General features: G+C 43.0%; 1 protein-coding gene across 5 annotated transcripts in view; it reads right to left on the bottom strand.

Moving 5' to 3' along the window:
• Positions 1–17,662: 17,662 nt before the first annotated feature.
• LOC18441014 (Transducin/WD40 repeat-like superfamily protein) overlaps positions 17,663–18,135 on the bottom strand; it is a 43,279-nt gene continuing 42,806 nt past the window's right edge. For all 5 annotated transcript variants that reach the window (XM_006851144.4, XM_088860119.1, XM_088860120.1 and 2 more), the window contains one exon: positions 17,663–18,058. In XM_006851144.4, the coding sequence (XP_006851207.1) occupies positions 17,687–18,058 (372 nt within the window). In that variant the 3' untranslated portion in view covers positions 17,663–17,686. The remainder of the gene's footprint in view (positions 18,059–18,135) is intronic.

Consider the following 18,135-nt stretch of genomic DNA (forward strand, 5'->3'; position numbering starts at 1 on the left):
CTGATCAAAATATGTCGGAATGAGCTCAAACTACTTCTACATGAAATATGTATGAATCTATTTTGAAAATTCCTTTAGAAGCGTGATGAGATTCCTGGTGGTTTAAAAGTTATGTCTGATTTTCTATTAAGATATTATCTTATATTTTCTGTTGTGAAAGGCCAGAAGTTTCACTCAAGATCACCAACAGTTTGGCAAGCTTTAGGTCCATATTTAAGGGTCATTCCCTCTCAAATTCGTGCTTTAATGAGCCTATATTATTATAAAAGTGGTCCCAAGTCCAAATTATTTTTAAATCCCATGATACACCTTAAAAGGTGGACCCTATTCACTGTGACAAAACCAGAAAAATGGTATAATAATATCTTTTGAGTTAATGAGCTTGGTGGTTGGTTCATATGCATGATACGACATGATAATGTCTTTCAAACTAATAAGCATGATAATATGATTTTATGCATGGCACGTTGATGTTTTTTGTGAGCATGGAGATGTGTTTCTAATGAGAAATGTGCGCATGATAGTATGACATGCTCTGTTATGATATGTGTAAATAATTATAATGCATGTCATATGGTGATGTGTGTGCATGATTTGGGGACAAGCTAAGCGCTATGTGATAAGTGTCATGTGATAAGACTTGCATAGTCAGCCATGTGATAAGTGCTATGTGATATGTACTATGTGATAAGAGCTATGTGATAAGTGCTATGTAATATGACCTGAGTGGTCAGACATTGTGTCGAAAGTCTAGATATTTCCCTTGACTCCCTATGACAAGACAAGAGTTAAGATGAGCATGTGTTGGTAGGGTTGCGCCCCCCAAAAAATATATGTGGGCACTACATATTGGGTCATCCTTTGGTATTGTAACGCTCTCTCGCCATAAGGGTGTAAGGAGAGGGTCGTGTCTCGCAAGGCCACCACCTATCAAAAGCCTTAAAGGGCGTTGGGGACTGTGTGTGTGTGTATGTGTGTATGAAGGCATTACGAAATGGTCATCCATTTGTCACTGCCTTCTCTCCTGAGTGATGGTAGAAGTCCTAAACAATGGCATTGGCTTGGCCTGATGGATAGGGCTTCTACTTTGATAATAGGGGAAACTAAGGAGTGAGTTAGTTGTAGATTGTTGTTACTTGTCGATATACATCGATTTTGTTAAGACTTGTATGGTTGAATGATTAAATTGACCTTTGCTCTGTATCATATATGATTGATCTGAATTGTCATTGCTTTACTATGATTTATGCACTACACGCGGGAGGGATGATTTTGGAACCTGACTCTTGTTTTATAAGAATTGCATAACACCTAGAGTATTGTTATAAGAAAATGCTCAAAGGCAAGATGGCATGGCAACTTGATCTATTTACTGAGCTTTACAACTCACTCTTCTATCTTCATCTATGTAGAGCGATAGCTGCAGATGGACGACGGGCGATGTGGTGATCTCAACTGACGGTTGGAGCCTCGTGCTTTTGAGGAAGTCTTTTATTTTCAATTGTATGTCTTGGTTGGCAGTGGCCATATAGTTCTTGTTTATTTTGAAGTCATGTAAACGTATTTGGGCCTTTGAAGCCTTTGATATATATGAAATACTTTTGGATCTCTTTTGTACATATATATGCAATCTGGAGATTGATTGTCCAGTTTTAGTTTGTGTTTGTATGATTGGAGTATTGTTTTTCTTTCATGGTTTGCTTTGATTCATTTTTCTTAAAGTGTTGAGCGCACTCCCACCTGAGTGGCATTCGCTACCTTTGGTCGCGGTCTCACACCCTGTTGCCCTCCGGCTAGTATGGTAGGATAGTAGGGGGGCTAGGTCGTGACACCAACTCAAGAAGATCCGCTGCTTTGGCGTGCGATCGAGGAAGTTACTGGAGTTCATTGTCAGGTATCAAGGGTTGGAGATCGAGCCTGTTAAGATCAAGGCGATTCAGGACATGCCGCCACCAAAAAATCTTCGAGAGCTTAGGTCTCTTCAAGGCAAGCTCGCCTACATCCGAAGATTCATTGTCAATCTCTCTAGATGTTGTAACATGTCGATTAGCCCTAGAGGACATCAAGACTTATTTGTTGAACCCCCCAGTGCTCTCTACTCAAGTAAATGGGAAGCCTCTCATTTTATGACCGGTCTTGCTAAGTTGATTGGCACACTCCTTGTGCAACATAATGAAGAAGGGAAGGAGACGACTTTATACTACCTCGGTCGTAGGATGCAAGGGGTAAGAAGAATTACTCCCCGATTGAGAAGATGTGTTTGGCCTTGATCTTCGCAGTCCAAAAGCTCCGCCATTATTTGCTCGCCCACGAAGTCCAACTCATTTCATGAGCTGACCCGATCAAGTTCCTCATGTCAAGCCCTTGCTTATCAGGACGTCTGGTGAAGTGGTCATTGTTGTTGATTGAATTTGATATCACCTATGTGCCACAGAAAGCCATCAAAGGCCAAGCCCTGGCTGAATTTTTAGCTGCACAGCCTTGCTGTGTAAGATTCCCTCTTATCAAGTGACCTTGAAGAGGTGTTCTATACAGAGAAACCACATCACTGGAAGATGTACTTCGACGGGGCCGTCTAGTCAGAACGAGGCGGTGCTGGTGTAGTGTTCTCAACCCCACAAGATGGCGTTATCCTCTTGTCCTTCCCCCTCACAAAGATTGGTTCACATAATAATAGGTCTTGAGATTTCCATTGACCTGAACCTGGCAAGATTAGCCATTTTTGCGATTCCGAATTAGTGATACAGTGGCGTAAGGGGATATATGATGTGAGAAAAGATAGTCTCAAGCCATATCTTGACAGGCTTAAGACTTTGATGATGCGACTCGATGATTTCTCTCTTGAGAATATGACCCTATAGATTGAACTCATAGGTTGATGCCATTGCCAGGCTCGTTGCGACCATGCAGGTCACGTCGAGAGAGCCTATGCATATATAGGTGGCAGAATGGAGACATGTTGAGCTAATTGAAGAGGTTGATGCAAATGACGAGAGGGTCCTCTTTCCAGAGTGCCCACCTTACCCGTTCGTGGCTCTACTCACTGTTAGGAATGCCATTAAAGCTGAGAAAGATGTCAAGCACGCCTCTGCCCCTGAACCCAATAGACCAGAGGTGGAATTTCTTAACCCATTGTGTGTGGAGATTGAGCAGGTTGAACATTGAAGGGAGCCCATAATCAATTTCGTCAAGCAGGCTTCTAGAAGATCGTATTGAGCGCAACAATATACAACACAAAGTACACTCTACTCGAAGGAGATGTTCTCTTTCGATGCTCTTTTAATGACATCCTCCTTAGATGTATTATAATGAGAGAGTCAGGGCAGGTGCTTGAGGAGGTGCACACTGGGATTTGTGGACTCTACCAATTCAGCCCTAAGCTCTATAAGTCGATCCGAAGGTTGGGATATTATTGGCCATTAATAGTTGTGGATTCCTTAACTTACACCAAGAGATGCCAAGTGTGTCAAATGCACGCAAACTTCATCCATCGAGCTCCAGAACCTCTTCACCGCACAATGGCATCGTGGCCCTTCTCACATTGGGGCATGGACATTGTAGGACCCATTGATCCGCCTTCAGCTCTAGGACACGTCTTTATTCTGGCTGCCACATACCACTTCTCTAAATTGGCCGAGGCGATCCCTCTCAGGTATGCCCCAATGATGGTGGTAGCTAACTTCGTCCAACATCACATTATCTATCGATTCGATGTCCCTGACCAGATTACATCAGATAATGGTCCTCAGTTTTGAAGTTAGTGTATCGATCGCTTAGTCAACCAATTTGGCTTTGAATGAAAGTACTCCACCATGTACAACCCTCAAGCTAATGGCTTGCCGAAACCTTCAACAAGACGCTACGTGACATCTTATGGAAATCGGTCTCAAAATTGAAGAAAAACTAGCATGAGAAGCTTCCTGAAGTCTTATGGGCTTACCGCACCACTACACAGAATGCTACCAACTCTACTCCCTACTCCTTGGTTTATGGGAGCGAAGCTATCCTACCCCTCAAAGTTCAACTCCCTTAACTTCGCATCGCCATACACCATGGCATAACCGAAGACGAGCAGGTCAAGCTTCACTATCAAGAGTTGGATGCACTTGATGAGAAGAGTTTTGAAGCCCAACAAAGGCTAGAAATCCATCAGGGCAAGATGAGACGAGCTTTCGACAAGATAGTCAAAGTACACTCATTTACCTACGGTGAATTGGTCTTAGTTGTGCGAAGACCCATCATCATGCATGGGCGACATAAAGACAAGTTTGAACCGAAATGGGAGGGCCCATTTGTGGTTAAGAAAGTCTTCCCCAATGGAGCCTATGTACTAGCTCGTCCTGACGGAGAGGAAGCCATGCCTCCCATCAACGGTTGCTACGTAAATAAGTATTACCCATGACTTACGGTCTCGGAGGCACAACCTTTAAGATGCCCTTAGGTCTTGGTGTACGACCTTAAAACATACTACCATTAAGGTCTCAGAGGCATGACCTAAACCATGCCCTTAGGTCTTGGTGCATGACCTTAAAAAGCACTACCATTATGGCTTAAGAGGCACAGCCTTATAACATGCCCTCAAGTCTTGGTGTACGAACCTAAAACGCACTACCATGACTTCAAAGGCACAACCTTAAAACATGACCTCAGGTCTTGGTGTATGCCCCTAAAACACACTACTATTACGATCCCGACAGCATGACCCTAAAGGTGCCTCCCCAAAAGATGGACATGACGAAAACCCGAAAGGGCGTCATGGGTAAAAAAGTTAAAAGAAAATAAAATAACAATAATAATAATAAAGAAAAGTAAAAATGGCAGGGCACGATAGCACCATCAACTATCATGAGTAAAAGATGTCAAAAATAAAATCGTCAAGGTAAAACCCAAAAAGGCATTATGAATAAAAATGAGAAAATCGGCAAAAACACCAAAAAAAAAAAATTTCCCATTACAAAAACCAAAAATGGCGCACGCCTTAAGGGCTTGAATGAAACCCGAAAAGGGCATTTAAGTCAAGAACACGCAAGGAACGAACGTGTCCACAAGAGGGTCTCTCAACCACTCACCACTCTCAAAGAGACAGTGACCGGAGGCAGAGATACGCGTACCATGGAAATAAGAAAAAACAATACATGTGAGGTCATGAAGAGAAGAAAGGAGGTGAGATTTAAAGGAAGAAGGAAAAGGCTTTCCTTCCATCACAAAATAGAGGTTACAGGTTGGAGGTTAGAAATCTCAAAATGCCTTTTTAAGACATGCATCTTTAAATCATGGCCTAAAGCCTCGCATTGAACTAAAAAGAGGAAAGGTGAACCAAACTGAACAAAAAATATGGGCCATCAATAAGCATTAGCAACGAAAGCAAAGAGAAACAAGGGTGATCTGTCAATCACTCCTTGTGAGCACCAATCTCGGTAAATACGTGTTTGCCTGATTCCCAGCCTATCCTTCAGTTCGGCCAACTTGAGAAAGCCTGCATGGCTGGCTAACAAGGGGAAGGGCTAGATTTCAAGTCTGTTGGTGGGAGGTCACCCATTTCCTCATGAACTCGAGATGGTAAGGCCCTTGTCTCAGCAATATGATGTCGAAAGACGATCATACCAACCTCATTGTCACGAAGTGAAATCCCACCAAGTGCAGCATCCTCCCCTTCCTTTAACAAATAAGTCTGGACGGTTGGATGAAAGCTTTCCCAGTATGCCATATCACTCTTCAACTTCTCCAGGAGACCTTCGGCATAGCCAAAAATGGAAGGTTGATCCGAGTAAAAATTAAGTAAAGGACCAATGGATGGATTCAACAGCGAAGAAATCAGCCTTTCCAATTTCAAGATCTCTCCCGCCTCTTGAGCTAATTTTCCCATGATTTTTTTAAGCTTAGAAGCCTCAAACACGCCAAAGGTCGTCAGATTCGTCGCGGTTCTCTCTAAGAGATCAGGAAGCTGTATCAACTCCTCAAGGGAGGATCTGCCTAAAAGACCGTGAACAACATTTAAGAGCTCCTTCCCATACTCCATCGTACCAATGTCGGCACTCAAGTAGTCTAGTCCCTCTACCTATGTGGAAAAAGAGATCCTTAATTGCTCAAGAACAATGACCCAACGAGTAAACCTGACCAAAGTGGGGTAGTCTCCTGACTCCTCTCTCTGACGTTGGTCAAGATGAGGACGGTGGTTCCTCCAGATTGATGTTGGCCACATGTCCCGGCTTCTCCTCAACCACTGCCACAGGCGGTTCATCATTGGCAATGACAATGACATCCTCCGGAGTATCATTACCCGCAGGATTTCTCATTCCCATGCCGCCAGAGATCCTAGCCGTGCAACAGGTGGTCATTCGACGAGGTACGTCATCTAAAGAAGCAAAAAGAAAAACAAAGTCCCAAGTGAGTCGGGGATCTGCAAAAACCTTATAGAAAAGGCAAAAGAGAGGAGGCACGATGCCTGGAAAAAATTTGGCAGCACCTCCCCTAAACTGGACTTTTGACAAAAAAAAAAAAAAAAAGTGCCTGCGTAATGGAAGGCATCCCAAAGGATGCTCAAGGAACTGAGCTGTGGGACGTACCCAAGCTAGACAAACCCCGGCAGAGCCTCCTTCCATGCAGAAATGCCCAAAAAGCACTAAAAATGCTTGAAAAGCATTAAAAATGCTAAAAAAGCGTTAAAAGTGCTAAAAAAGCATAAAAAGTGCTAAAAAAGTGTTAAAAGTACTCCAAAAGCAAAAAAAAAATGCTCGAAAAGCATTTAAAATGCTTAAGAAGTGCTTAAAATGCTTGAAAAGCACTTAAAATGCTTAAAAAGTGTTTAAAATGCTTAAAAATCGCAAAAAATCTTAAAAAGCGCTAAAAATGCGAATTATGTGTTAAAAGTGCTCAAAGGAATACTAAGGTGCTTAATGAGCATAAGAAATGCTTATGTGCTAAAATAGAGGCATTAATATGCTAAAAGAAGCATATAAAGTGCTAAGAAAGCATGGGAAAAGCAAAGGACGAATGGAAGGGATCAAGCTTACCAAATTCCCGAGTGCCAGATGCCTCCGCGATCGAACCTCTCGACGCAAAAAGAAAGCCCATTTGAAAGCCCCATAAAAACCCACTTTCTTACTCTAGAAAGCTATCCCACTTTCTCTCACTACAATTTAAAAAATGAATGAAAATGACCAGAAATGAGGCCCCTTCCTCTCTTACATAGCCCCTTCAAAAAGGTCGTTTTTGACCTTTTTCGCATAACTCCTCACAATGTCACTGTTCCAATCCCGTCCATGACTAAAAGGTGATCATTTCAAGAAAGATGAGGAATATTTAGGGGAAAAAATAAGCCAAGAGACATATGTTCCCTTGAGGATGGCTCTTTACGTCAAAATTTGGGAAAGGGTAAAATGGTCAACTAGGGTTAAACGGCATCTGAATGACACGAAGCCAGCGCCAGCGCATGTAGAAAAATCCGACTAGCAATAAGGGCCCCACTCACCAGCCAAACAGGGCCCAGCCAGAACCATTTAGGGCCGCGCAGGCCCTGTTTTTCTCTCTCCGTTCCCCCCTCACGCTGTGTTGTCCCACGCCTGTTGTCCTCTTTCTTCCACACTCTTTCCCCTTGCTCGTGTGTTTCCACTGCGCATGTATGTTTCTCTCTCCTCCTCACAAGCTCCATTTCTCTCTCTTGTTGTTCACACATATACCCCTCCTTCCTCACATACACCATGTCTTCACATTCTCTCTCTTCACCGTGAGGTCTTCTCATGAACCACCCCCACTTCATGCACATCTATCGCCATGCAATATCATTGCTCCCCCATCTCATACCCAATCCCTTCATCCCTCATAAAAAGTCACTCCATTCTACAGTGAGTCGAGCCATCTCATGCTCGCTCCCTTCGTCACTCATAAAAACACACTCCATTCCCCAATAAGTCAAGCCATCCCATGCTCACTCCATTCATCTCTCACAAGAACCCACCCCATTCCCCAGTGAGTTGTACCCTCCATCACCAACCCTTCATCACGCACACGAGCTCACTTCATGGTCACCCTGAGACCACCGCCCACACATAAGTCCGCCATCCCCTGACCGAATCACAAACCACCATAATCCCCAGTAACCCCTCACCATGTTTTGAGCTTCATTTAAGATTAAAATGAGCGCCACCACCCCGATTACCCATCTTGAACCCCAATGAGCCGTGTCAAAGTCAATTTTGTGAGTTCCAAAGACAACCCTCAAGACCACCATCCACCTCCACCATCACCCATTACCCAACACCAGTTCCATTTATATGTATATTGTAATAGTAATAAATAAACATGAGTGAACATGGTCATGAAACCGTGGGTAAAAGTTCTTAAAGAAAAACGGGCATGGTGAAAACCTGAAAGGGCACCATGAGTAAAATGACAAAAAGGCATGGTCATGAACTATGAGTAAAAGTGTTCTATAAAAAAAAAGAACCGAGCATGGTGAAACCCGAAAGAGCACCGTGAGTAAAAATAGAAAAAAAAAGCGGACGTGATCATGAAGTCATGGGTAAAAGCGCCCAATAAGAGAAAGAAGATGGCAAAAACCATTCTACGGTGTCACTTCTCCTCTTTTCAGTTGAAAACCTGAAAGGGCATCAAGACCAATAAGCAGGTTGATGCAGCGCACGCCCTCACAGGCGGCTTCAGCTGGCACTCCAGACAAGAAAAACTCGGTAGCTTGGGAGTCAACAACCATCAAAAGAGGGTACCCTGCTACTGGCACTACTGTTTCAAAAAGCGGACCGCCCAGCGCCTGGGCGGCCGCCTAGGAAGATATCTGTCACACCCCAAGAATTTACAATACTGTTATTCCTGAGATGTGACAGACAAAACATATATATACATCTCTTTTTAGGACAAATTTACAATGGCGAATTTTTAAAAAGTAACAAAAGAAAGTTTAAGCACAACTTCAATATCTTCCCAAAGTTGATCCTGACGAGCACTCAAATGAAACAGCAGTTATCCCACAAATGTTTGAGAGGGAGCTTCCGATAAAAAATTCGGTTCAAGAGAGAAGTTCACTGTGTTTCGACCACAGAGAAAGAGAGATCTTAAAATTTTTTAGAGTGGGAGTGCTCACCTCCCCTATTTAAATTCTTATAACGTATTATTATAATATTTTATTACGCTCTACCTCATATCTGAGGTGTCGCGTTAAGCGTCTGCTTTTAACATACGAAAACCACGTCCGTTAAAGAACGTTGCCAGCTGCAAGCAGCAACTGCAAAGGCTGCAAACAAAAGCAGCAGCAAAAGCAAAAGCAAAGGCAAAGGCAGAGGCAAAAACTTTTGAAAATAGTGATGGTCCCCAAAGACCATCATACTCAAACAGACCATCACCTATTTAAAAGCATCTTTTCTCCTTTTTTTTTTTTTTTTTTTTATTTGAAATTTTAAGATTGTTACAATATCCCTAGGTGCCCACTTGAAAAGATATCCCTAGGTGCCCACTTGAAAAGATATCCCTGGGTGCCCACTTGAAAAGGTATCCCTGGGTACCCACTTGAACCGGCCTAGGCGGCCGCTCAAGGCCTGCACCCAACTCAAGGGCAGAAATGTGGCTCCTTTAGGGAATTTTTTGGTCATTTTATAATATTAAAGGGAAAAATTTGTGGGTTTTAGGTTCATTTGAAACCTAAAACCCATTAGAGACTATTTTAGATAGAAAACCCAAAAAAGAAATTTCTACTGGGTCTCCTAAGTTCTAGGCACCCGCCCAGGCGCTGGGCGGCCTAGACGCCCCTACCACTTAGGTGCCACCTAGCACTTTTTGAAACACTGACTGGAACAAAAAAGAGCATAAGAAAATTCCAACACCCTAGGTCAATCCATGAGAAGACCCCAGAAGTCAGAAGAATCAACAAGACGGCAAGTCGGAGCTCCATGCTAAAAGAGTTCATCTTCAAGAAGTCACCAAAAACAAGAAAGCCATATCGACAAGCCAAGGATGCTCCCAAAAGGCGGTTGACTGTCAAGCCAGACCAATACTTCCACCGACATTTAGGGTAATAGTCTCCCTATGATTCCCAATTGCTGATGGTTTAGACTTTTCAGGATTGACAACAAAAAGCCCCTAACTAAAACCAGTGAAACTAAGGCTTCAAGCAGCAAAGAGACCATCTCGTCAAAATCCCCACCTATCGATGGTTCAGACTTTTCAAGACGGCCAAGAAAAAATCCCCTGACTGGAACCGGTAAACTGGGGCCCAAAGAGGCACCCCACCTATCAAACAAATTCCAAACCCTGGTGTAGCAGATCATACACCCTATTAAGGCCCCTTGATTGTCTACCCAAAGCATAAGTATCTCCTGAAGTGTGAAGAAAGCCCTTAAGCAAGGCACCCACCAGTGGACTAAAAAGCACAACCTAACTGATTGGGAAGAAAGCCATTAGGCAAGGGCCCCAATTGCCTGACAAATCCTGATTCTGACTAATTGGGCTTACAAGCCCTTAAACAAAGCCCCCAGTTGTTGGAACCAAAAAGAAGGGTTGTTAGAGTAGTAACCCCTTAAAGGCCCTCACCAATAGCTCAAGTCTCTTCTCCCCCTAAAGTCTTGATGACCCTGGGTCTACAAGCCCTTAAACAAGGCCCCAAGTCGTCGAAGCACCTCGGTCATCCCCAAGGAAGAAGCTTGGCACGATTCCCCCTTTGCCCTTCATGTTGATGCCGGTGACCGAGAAGAAAAGCGAAATCTAAAGTGAATAAGGAGGAAACTAATTATGACCTAGGCCTGCAGATACCAAAATGCATGTAGACTATGGAAGCACTATTAAAATAAACCCTGATCTGGAGCGAATTTTTGAAGGGTGTTTGATTGGTCTCAAAAATCATGTAGGTGCATCACTTGACTCCCTAAGAACACCCGTCAAGTTTCGTCGCGATCCGATGAAGTTAAGGTGGACCAGACGCAAAACCAGTTTTCAAATTCGGCCCCTCACATGCTGAAAAAGCACCTTAGAACTACAACCCTATCACCGGGGACTCAGATGAATACTAGACCACTTCCATTAGATTCAGAATGTTTGAAAACCCTTAGATATCAAATTTCAGCTTATTCGGACGATTTTGGAACATTTTGCGGCCAACTTAACCAAGAAAAGTAGGTTACACACTATTCTGGTGTACCTTTGGTGAACCAGTTTCTATTTATGAAAACTATCTTATGATTTCATGATAACCTTCAAAAGGTCATAACTTATCCATCTTAAATCGGATCAAGCCCAAATTTCAGGAGGTTATTCGTCTCGTCGACGCAGACCTTTTGATATATGGCACGACCTGTGACACAGGCTGAGGCGAAAGAAATCCTAGAGAGAAGTTGTTTAAGAAAACTCATGTGTTGAAGATTTTTACAATAAGGATAACCTCTCAATCAAATAGTCATATCACGAAGCCCCGACCTCGAATCAACTTGAAAATGGGTCTATTACGATCGTGACTTCAACTGCTTCAATCTGAAGTAAGCATCATATGTGATGAATATCGAAAAGGTTATATTTTTAGGCTTCAAGAAAGGGTATTTTTCAATCACTGGAATCCATATTCTGACAACTTCCCCAATTTGGAAAGTGATGATCCGGTCACCAAATCGAGCCATTCTTGTCACAAAATGGTCATGGTGGCTTCCCCATCATTCTACGGTAAAAAGATTAAACTAAAACGTCTAGAAATTGACAAGATCTAAAGATCTAAGAATGCAAGTTTCCCATCTTTTGTTGGATTTTGTCAAGAGCTCAAAACTTCAATTCAATAATCAAGTAATATGCCAAAACGATCGTCTCGCCGAGACCATCACTTTTGCAGCATTATTTTCACTTGAAGGTTATTGGAATGACCTGAAATGAGCCACGAATCATCACCATATCCCATGGCCACTTTATGGGGACCATCTCGCTATTTTCAAGATTTTGGGTAGGGACAAAATGGTTATTTTGCCCCAAAAACGGGATTTAATTTTAAATCATGAAAAATGTAATATTCAATAATTTAGGTTAATTTTGCATTATCCACCCTTATTTCAAGGGGATGCTATATAATCATTTGTAACCCTAAAGTTCAAAAAGCTAACGAGACTATAGGTTCATAAGCTCAAAATTAATGAAATTGGCTTGAATTTCTCTTGGTTTGCAATATTTTTGTCTCTACGCCTTTTCCCAAAGAGAGAAGAGAGAAACTTTTCCCCACAACCCATTACCCCTAGAATTTCTCACTTCCCACTAAGAACTCCTCACTTCCCAATTGGAATTCCCTACTCCCAACCTAGCCTCGGTCCGGTTTAAGGGCCAAACTAGGTAACCCCTCCTCTCTTTCTCTCTATGCATCTCCCTTTTTCTCTCTTCCCCTCTCTCTCTCCTTCCCTTCTCTCTCTTTCACTCTCTCTTCTTCTTTTCTCTCTTGCTCTCTCTGTCTTCCCGGTCCTCCTCTCCTCTCCCTCTTTCTCTCTCTTCTTTTCCTCTCTCTCCTTCTCTCTTCTTCTCTCCTCTCTCTTATCTCTTTCTCCCCTTCTCTCCTTCTCTCTCTTCCCCCTCTCCTTTTTTACACTTTCCTTCTCTCTATTCTCCTCCCCCTTTCTTCTCTCTCCCTCTCTCTCTCTCTCCCCCTCAACCTAGTCGAACCGGTGGCTAAACCGTCGATCTGCTTCTCTCGTCTCCTTCTCTCTCTTTCTCTCTCTCCCAATTCAATCGAGTTATTTTCTCTCTCTTCTGCTCCCTCTCTCTTCTCGATTCTCTCGTCCTCTCCCTCTTTCTCTCTCTTCCTTTCCTCTCCCTTTCTCTCTTCTTCTCTCCCCTCTCCTCTCTTTTTGCCCTTCTCTCCTTCTCTATCTCCCCCCTCTCCCTTCTTTATATTTACTTCTCTTTTTTCTCCTCCCCCTCTTTTCTCTCTCTCCCTCTCTCTCTCCCTCAACCCAGACAAGCTGACTGGCCCGCTTCTCTCCTCTCCTTCTCTCTCTTTCTTTCTCTCTCCTAAGCTAGTCGAGCCATCGGCCCTCTTCTCTCTCTTTCACTCCCTCTCTTTCTCCCCACATCCAACCAAGCCGGCGACTAAGCCGTCAGTCCGCTTATATTTCTCTCTTCTTCTTCTCTCACTCTCTCTCTCTCTCAACCGAGTAGGGCCGACGACTAAACTACCAACTTGCTTCTCTTTTTCTCTCTCTCTCCCCACTCCCAACTTATTAGCCGTACCCTCTCTCCCTATGCTCAACCTAGCCACCAGCCTGCCCCTATTTCTTCTTCTTCTTCTTCTCTCTCTCTCTCTCTCTCTCTCTCTCTCTCTCTCTCTCTCCCCCTTTCACTTACCTGATCGAGCCAATTCCTAAACTGCCGGCCCTTCTCTTTATTCTCTCTCTTTCTAACTCTCATCTTTGCTCTCTCTCTCTTTCCTCTCACTCTCTCTCTTCCTTTCTCTCTCGCTCTCTCTCCCTCGTTCTCTCTCTCTCTTCCTCGCTCTCTCTCCCTCCCTTTGGCCTCACTCTTTCTCTCCTTCTCATTTTCTTTCTCTCTTTTCTCTCTTTGGCTCTCTCTTCCTCTCTCTCTCCTCTTTGCTCCCTTTCACTCTCTCTTGTTCTCTCTCCCTTCAGTCTCTCTTTCCCTCTCTCTCCCTCGTTTTTTCTCTCTCTTCCTTGCTTTCTCTCTCTCGCTCACTTTCTCTCTCCCTTCCTATGACCTCTCTCTCACTCTCTCATTCTCTCTCCCTCGCTCTCTCTCATCTCTATCTCTTTTTCTCCTTTTCGTTATCTTTCTCTCTCTTTACTCTCTCTCGCTCTCTCTTTCTCTCTCCTCTTCACTCCCCTGCTCTCTCTTCCTCGCTCTCTCTTTTCTATTTTTCTCTCTTCTTCTCTCTTTCTCTCTATCTTTCTTCCTCGCTCTCTCTCTTTCTCGCTCTCTTTGTCTCTCTTTTCTCTCTCTCACTCGCTCTCTTTTCTCTCCTTCTCTCTTCTCTCCCTCTCTCTCTTCTTTCTCCTCCTTTGGCCTCTCTCTCACTCTCTCTATCTTTCTTCCTTGCTCTCTCTTTCGTGCTCTCTCTCTCCCCCTCGCTATCTTTCTCTCTCTCCCTCGCTATCTCTCCCACTCTTTCTTCCTCACTTCCTCTCTCTTCCTCGCTCTCTCTTCCTCATTCTCTCTCTCTTCCTCTCTTTTTCTCTCTTTCTCTCTCTTTCTTCATCATTCTCTCTCTCTTCCTCATTCTCTCTTCCTCGTTCTCTCTCGTCTCCTTCTCTCTTCTCTCTTTTTCTCTTCTCTATCATTCTCTTTTCTCCCTCTCTCTCTTACACTCTTTCTTCCTCTATCTCTTCTAAGCGCATTTCTCTTTCTCCCTCAACCCTCTACTTCCTCGGCTTTTATTCTCTCTCCTCTACCATTATGTTACCCTTCTTTTGATTACATGAATCATCATCTTTTAGAATTTTTTAATTTTTTATTTCTATGAGGTTGTTTGTTAAGATGATGTCAAAAGGTTATCTAATAAACAAATAGTCTCTTGTCATCGCCAACCCTCTTCCTTTTTTATTATTCTCACAATAAAATACCCATCTAACGATAAGTCAGGGTCCTCTGACCTACTTGTATGGCCATCTTACGTGTGTGTGTTCATAAAGCACAGAGTGCGAGCAAGGGAACTAGAGCCGAACCAACCTCAAGCTAGGGGGCTTTCCATCATGATCTAAGAGGGCGCCCACAAACACCCGAGCGTGTCACAAACCCACCATGAGGTAGGTCCCACCTCACACCCTATAATTCTCTCTCATTAGTTGGTACTTGTCCACACATATACCTCACACACTGCGGTTTTCGAGAGAACGATCTCGAGCCGGACCCACCCATCAGGGTCCCCACACGGTCTTCCTACCCGATGAGATCGAGGTCCAACCAGAGGTTCATGCAAGCGCTTTATGCATCAACTCAAACCAAATCTATGCCTACAACTTAGGCGTATGGGCAACTACTAGCCCACCATGATGGTAGATTCTGTAGGTTACATTAAAAAGTGCCAATTAGGCCAAATACTTGGTGACCTCATTCGCCAGCCACTAAAACCGCTATATCCTAGTGTAGCCTCATGGATATTTGCCACATGTAGCATGGATACTATTGAACCCATTGACCCTCCCTCAGGAGATCATACTTTCATACTGGCGGCGACCAACTACTTCTCTAAGCGGGCGGAGGCCATTCTCCTTATTATGGACCTTCTTTCAAGAGTCAAATTATTACTCAATTCTACAATTAATTTTATATCAAATGGAAATTCTCATCCATGTAGAATCCTCGAGCTAATGGCCTGGCTAAAGCGTTTAACAAAACATTACGTAACACTCTTGAGAAGTTAATTTCCAAGTACTAGCATGAGCATTTGCAAGAAACACTATGGGCAATAGGACTTATCTAAGTAGCAGCAAGCTCCACACAATGGTGGCAAAGCCCCACTTCCTCTATAAAATGAGATACTGTCAAGCTCACAGACGTGGAACGAGCTCTACTCTTGTAATTAGATATATGTATGGAAAGCGCCTTCAAGCCCAACAGAACCTCAAGGTATACCAAGCGGCGTGAGCAGACGTATGACACAGTTAAAATATGGTCCTCCAAACATGAGGATTTAGTATTGGTCATAAAAACAGGCCAGCTTACAATGCACTTGGAGGAAGTTTGACAAGAAACGGCATTGCCCGGTTCATAGTAAAAGAAGTTGGAGGAAGTTTGACAAGAAACGGCATCGCCCCTTTCATAGTAAAAGAAGTTTACTCCAGTGGGGTCTATTTCCTATCAGTCAAATATGGATATGCTGCCATGCTGCGATGATTTCTAAAGAGCTGCTATGTGTGTTCGTAGTTTAAGCTCTATGTTACATGAGCCTAACTACAAGTTTCTGAGAGTCGTGCGAGCCTAAATTAGGCGACATCTAGTTGTATGCTAGTCCTACTTTGTTTAAACGAAGCATCAAACTAATGGTGTTGCACCGATCAATTCATTACGAACGATGAGGAATGAGGAGAATGAATAGACTATGAAAGAAAGAAAAAGAAGGGCTGTTCTCACTAAGAAAATCATGCAATCAACTCATCATGTTTTGAGTTTGCTGCCGGTGCAAGATCTTCAATATAGTTAACTGACCGTGCCTTCGTGCTTTTACGTTAGGTCACGGAGCTTAAGGGGTCTTAAATTGAGTGGTAAACTTGAAAACACATAGCAACAACTACAGTCAAAGGGAGCCACATCGACATGCCAAGGTTAGCTCCTCTTTAATCAAGCGTTACTTGTTAAGTGCAAGATCTATGAAACAGAAGCTAGGCCCGGAAAGAGGAAATAGAAAGCTACTAGAGGCGAATTTCATCCGAGAGGTCAACTACACCGAGTGAAGACAACAAGCAATGCCCCAACGAGTTTTGTCGTTAGCTAAATCTTGTCAAAGCCCAAGTTGAAGAGGGTTTTTGCTTAAACCCCGTAACTAAGGTTTCCCTTTCTTATTTAGCCATGCCTGGTAAGCGCATGCCAGAATCTCTAAGTCACCTTAAACAAACACCGTGTCATTGAAAGGCCCAAGAAATGCAAGGCTGACGGAAAACGCATTCTGAACGCCATCTCTTGATTGATCTAATCATACGCCAGTCCAGGTCCGTAAGTACAGTTACTGGTACGGCACTAGCTCTTACACAAGCTAGCCTCAACTGATTCAATCCTCCTCGTTGCAACTTCTCCCTTCCCCAACAAGCATCACCTGACCTGATGGCTTCCTCCTCTCTATAACTGTATAGGAGGGACAGGACTTCAGAAATTTAAACCTTATACGCTACGTGCCTTAGGCGAGAAACCGTCGACTTGAAGCGTCTATGAAGGCGCTTCTCCTTGTAGGCCAGCTCCTCATGAACTTCATCTCCCAAGGAGCACTTTTCTGACTCTACAGCTTTCAAAATCATCATAGGTAATCCCTTTCAGCTTGCAAACTCAACTGCATGGAGTTTCCATCCCTCATTCGAAAACACTAATGGAACAATGTGTTTAGAGTGAGAAATTGGAGTTTGAAAACACTCCAATATGGCTCAAGGTGATTTGGTGAGATACCTGACATGGTAATTTAATTAGTCCAATAATAGCGTTTAGAAATATCTATTTTTTATGGGTTCCTAAAATGTAGCAACTACAGTCATTGTGATGGAGGTATAGCATTGAACAGTCTCAACAATTTACAACCCAATTCATTATGACATTATCCATTAGGGCTTTCTGAAATTGGGACAAAACAAGTGGAAAATTTTAAATGGTGCATTTCTCAATAGTAGTTTGATAACTTGTTTTGTTCCAATTAGAAAGCAAGTTCTATTGGTTTTCTCAATGATTCCAAATTTATGATCCAATAACTTCTTCTTCTTTTCTTTTTTTTTTCTTCTATTGCCTTTTTTGATGCGTTCTAATGTTTAAAACACCCTGCAATTTTTGTTTCATTATTTTTAAACTCTTTAATTTGTTACTTATTAATATTTTCCCAGATAACTGATCCAGATTGATCTAGCAAATCTGGCACGGAATAGGTGGGTGGAGCATCCACCCTACCAATTTATTGTTATAAACACTGGTTTTAACCCCATGACTTGTTTGCAATTGCCAGTAACGAAACATATTTACCATTTCAATAACTGGGGGACAAATGGAGACCAAAGACTGTAAATAATTCTCATTCAAACACAGAAACATCACCACTCCAACTGCAAGAAGCAAATACATTGGGCAATAGAGGATGGAAAGCAACATCTATGCAAGCCAGTTCATATGCCTTCAGTTTCTTAACAAGCTTGGAGGACTTATAACTATAAAAATATATGCATCCTTCAGCTGAACCAGTAACCAGTAACTCACCATCCAAACTGAAACCACATCGGATTGGAAAACCAGAGACCCCATGCTTCTCATACCTCTTATACCTGTCCAACTTGAAGGGTGAGTTGGCCGAAAAGATTGCAATATAATTCCCATTAGACTGAGCAACAAAACAGGAATCGAATGGGTGATATCGGATGCATGGGCATGTATATGCTTCCACATAAACCTGAGCAAAACAGCCGGTTTGCATCATTATCAAATTAAGTGCTGAACTGAAGGGCATGGATTGAAAAGAGAACACAA

Source organism: Amborella trichopoda, chromosome 2 (genome assembly GCF_054954075.1).
Source record: "Amborella trichopoda isolate Santa Cruz 75 chromosome 2, AtrichopodaSantaCruz75HAP2 v2.0, whole genome shotgun sequence".
In the NCBI taxonomy this organism is placed as follows: Eukaryota; Viridiplantae; Streptophyta; class Magnoliopsida; order Amborellales; family Amborellaceae; genus Amborella; species Amborella trichopoda.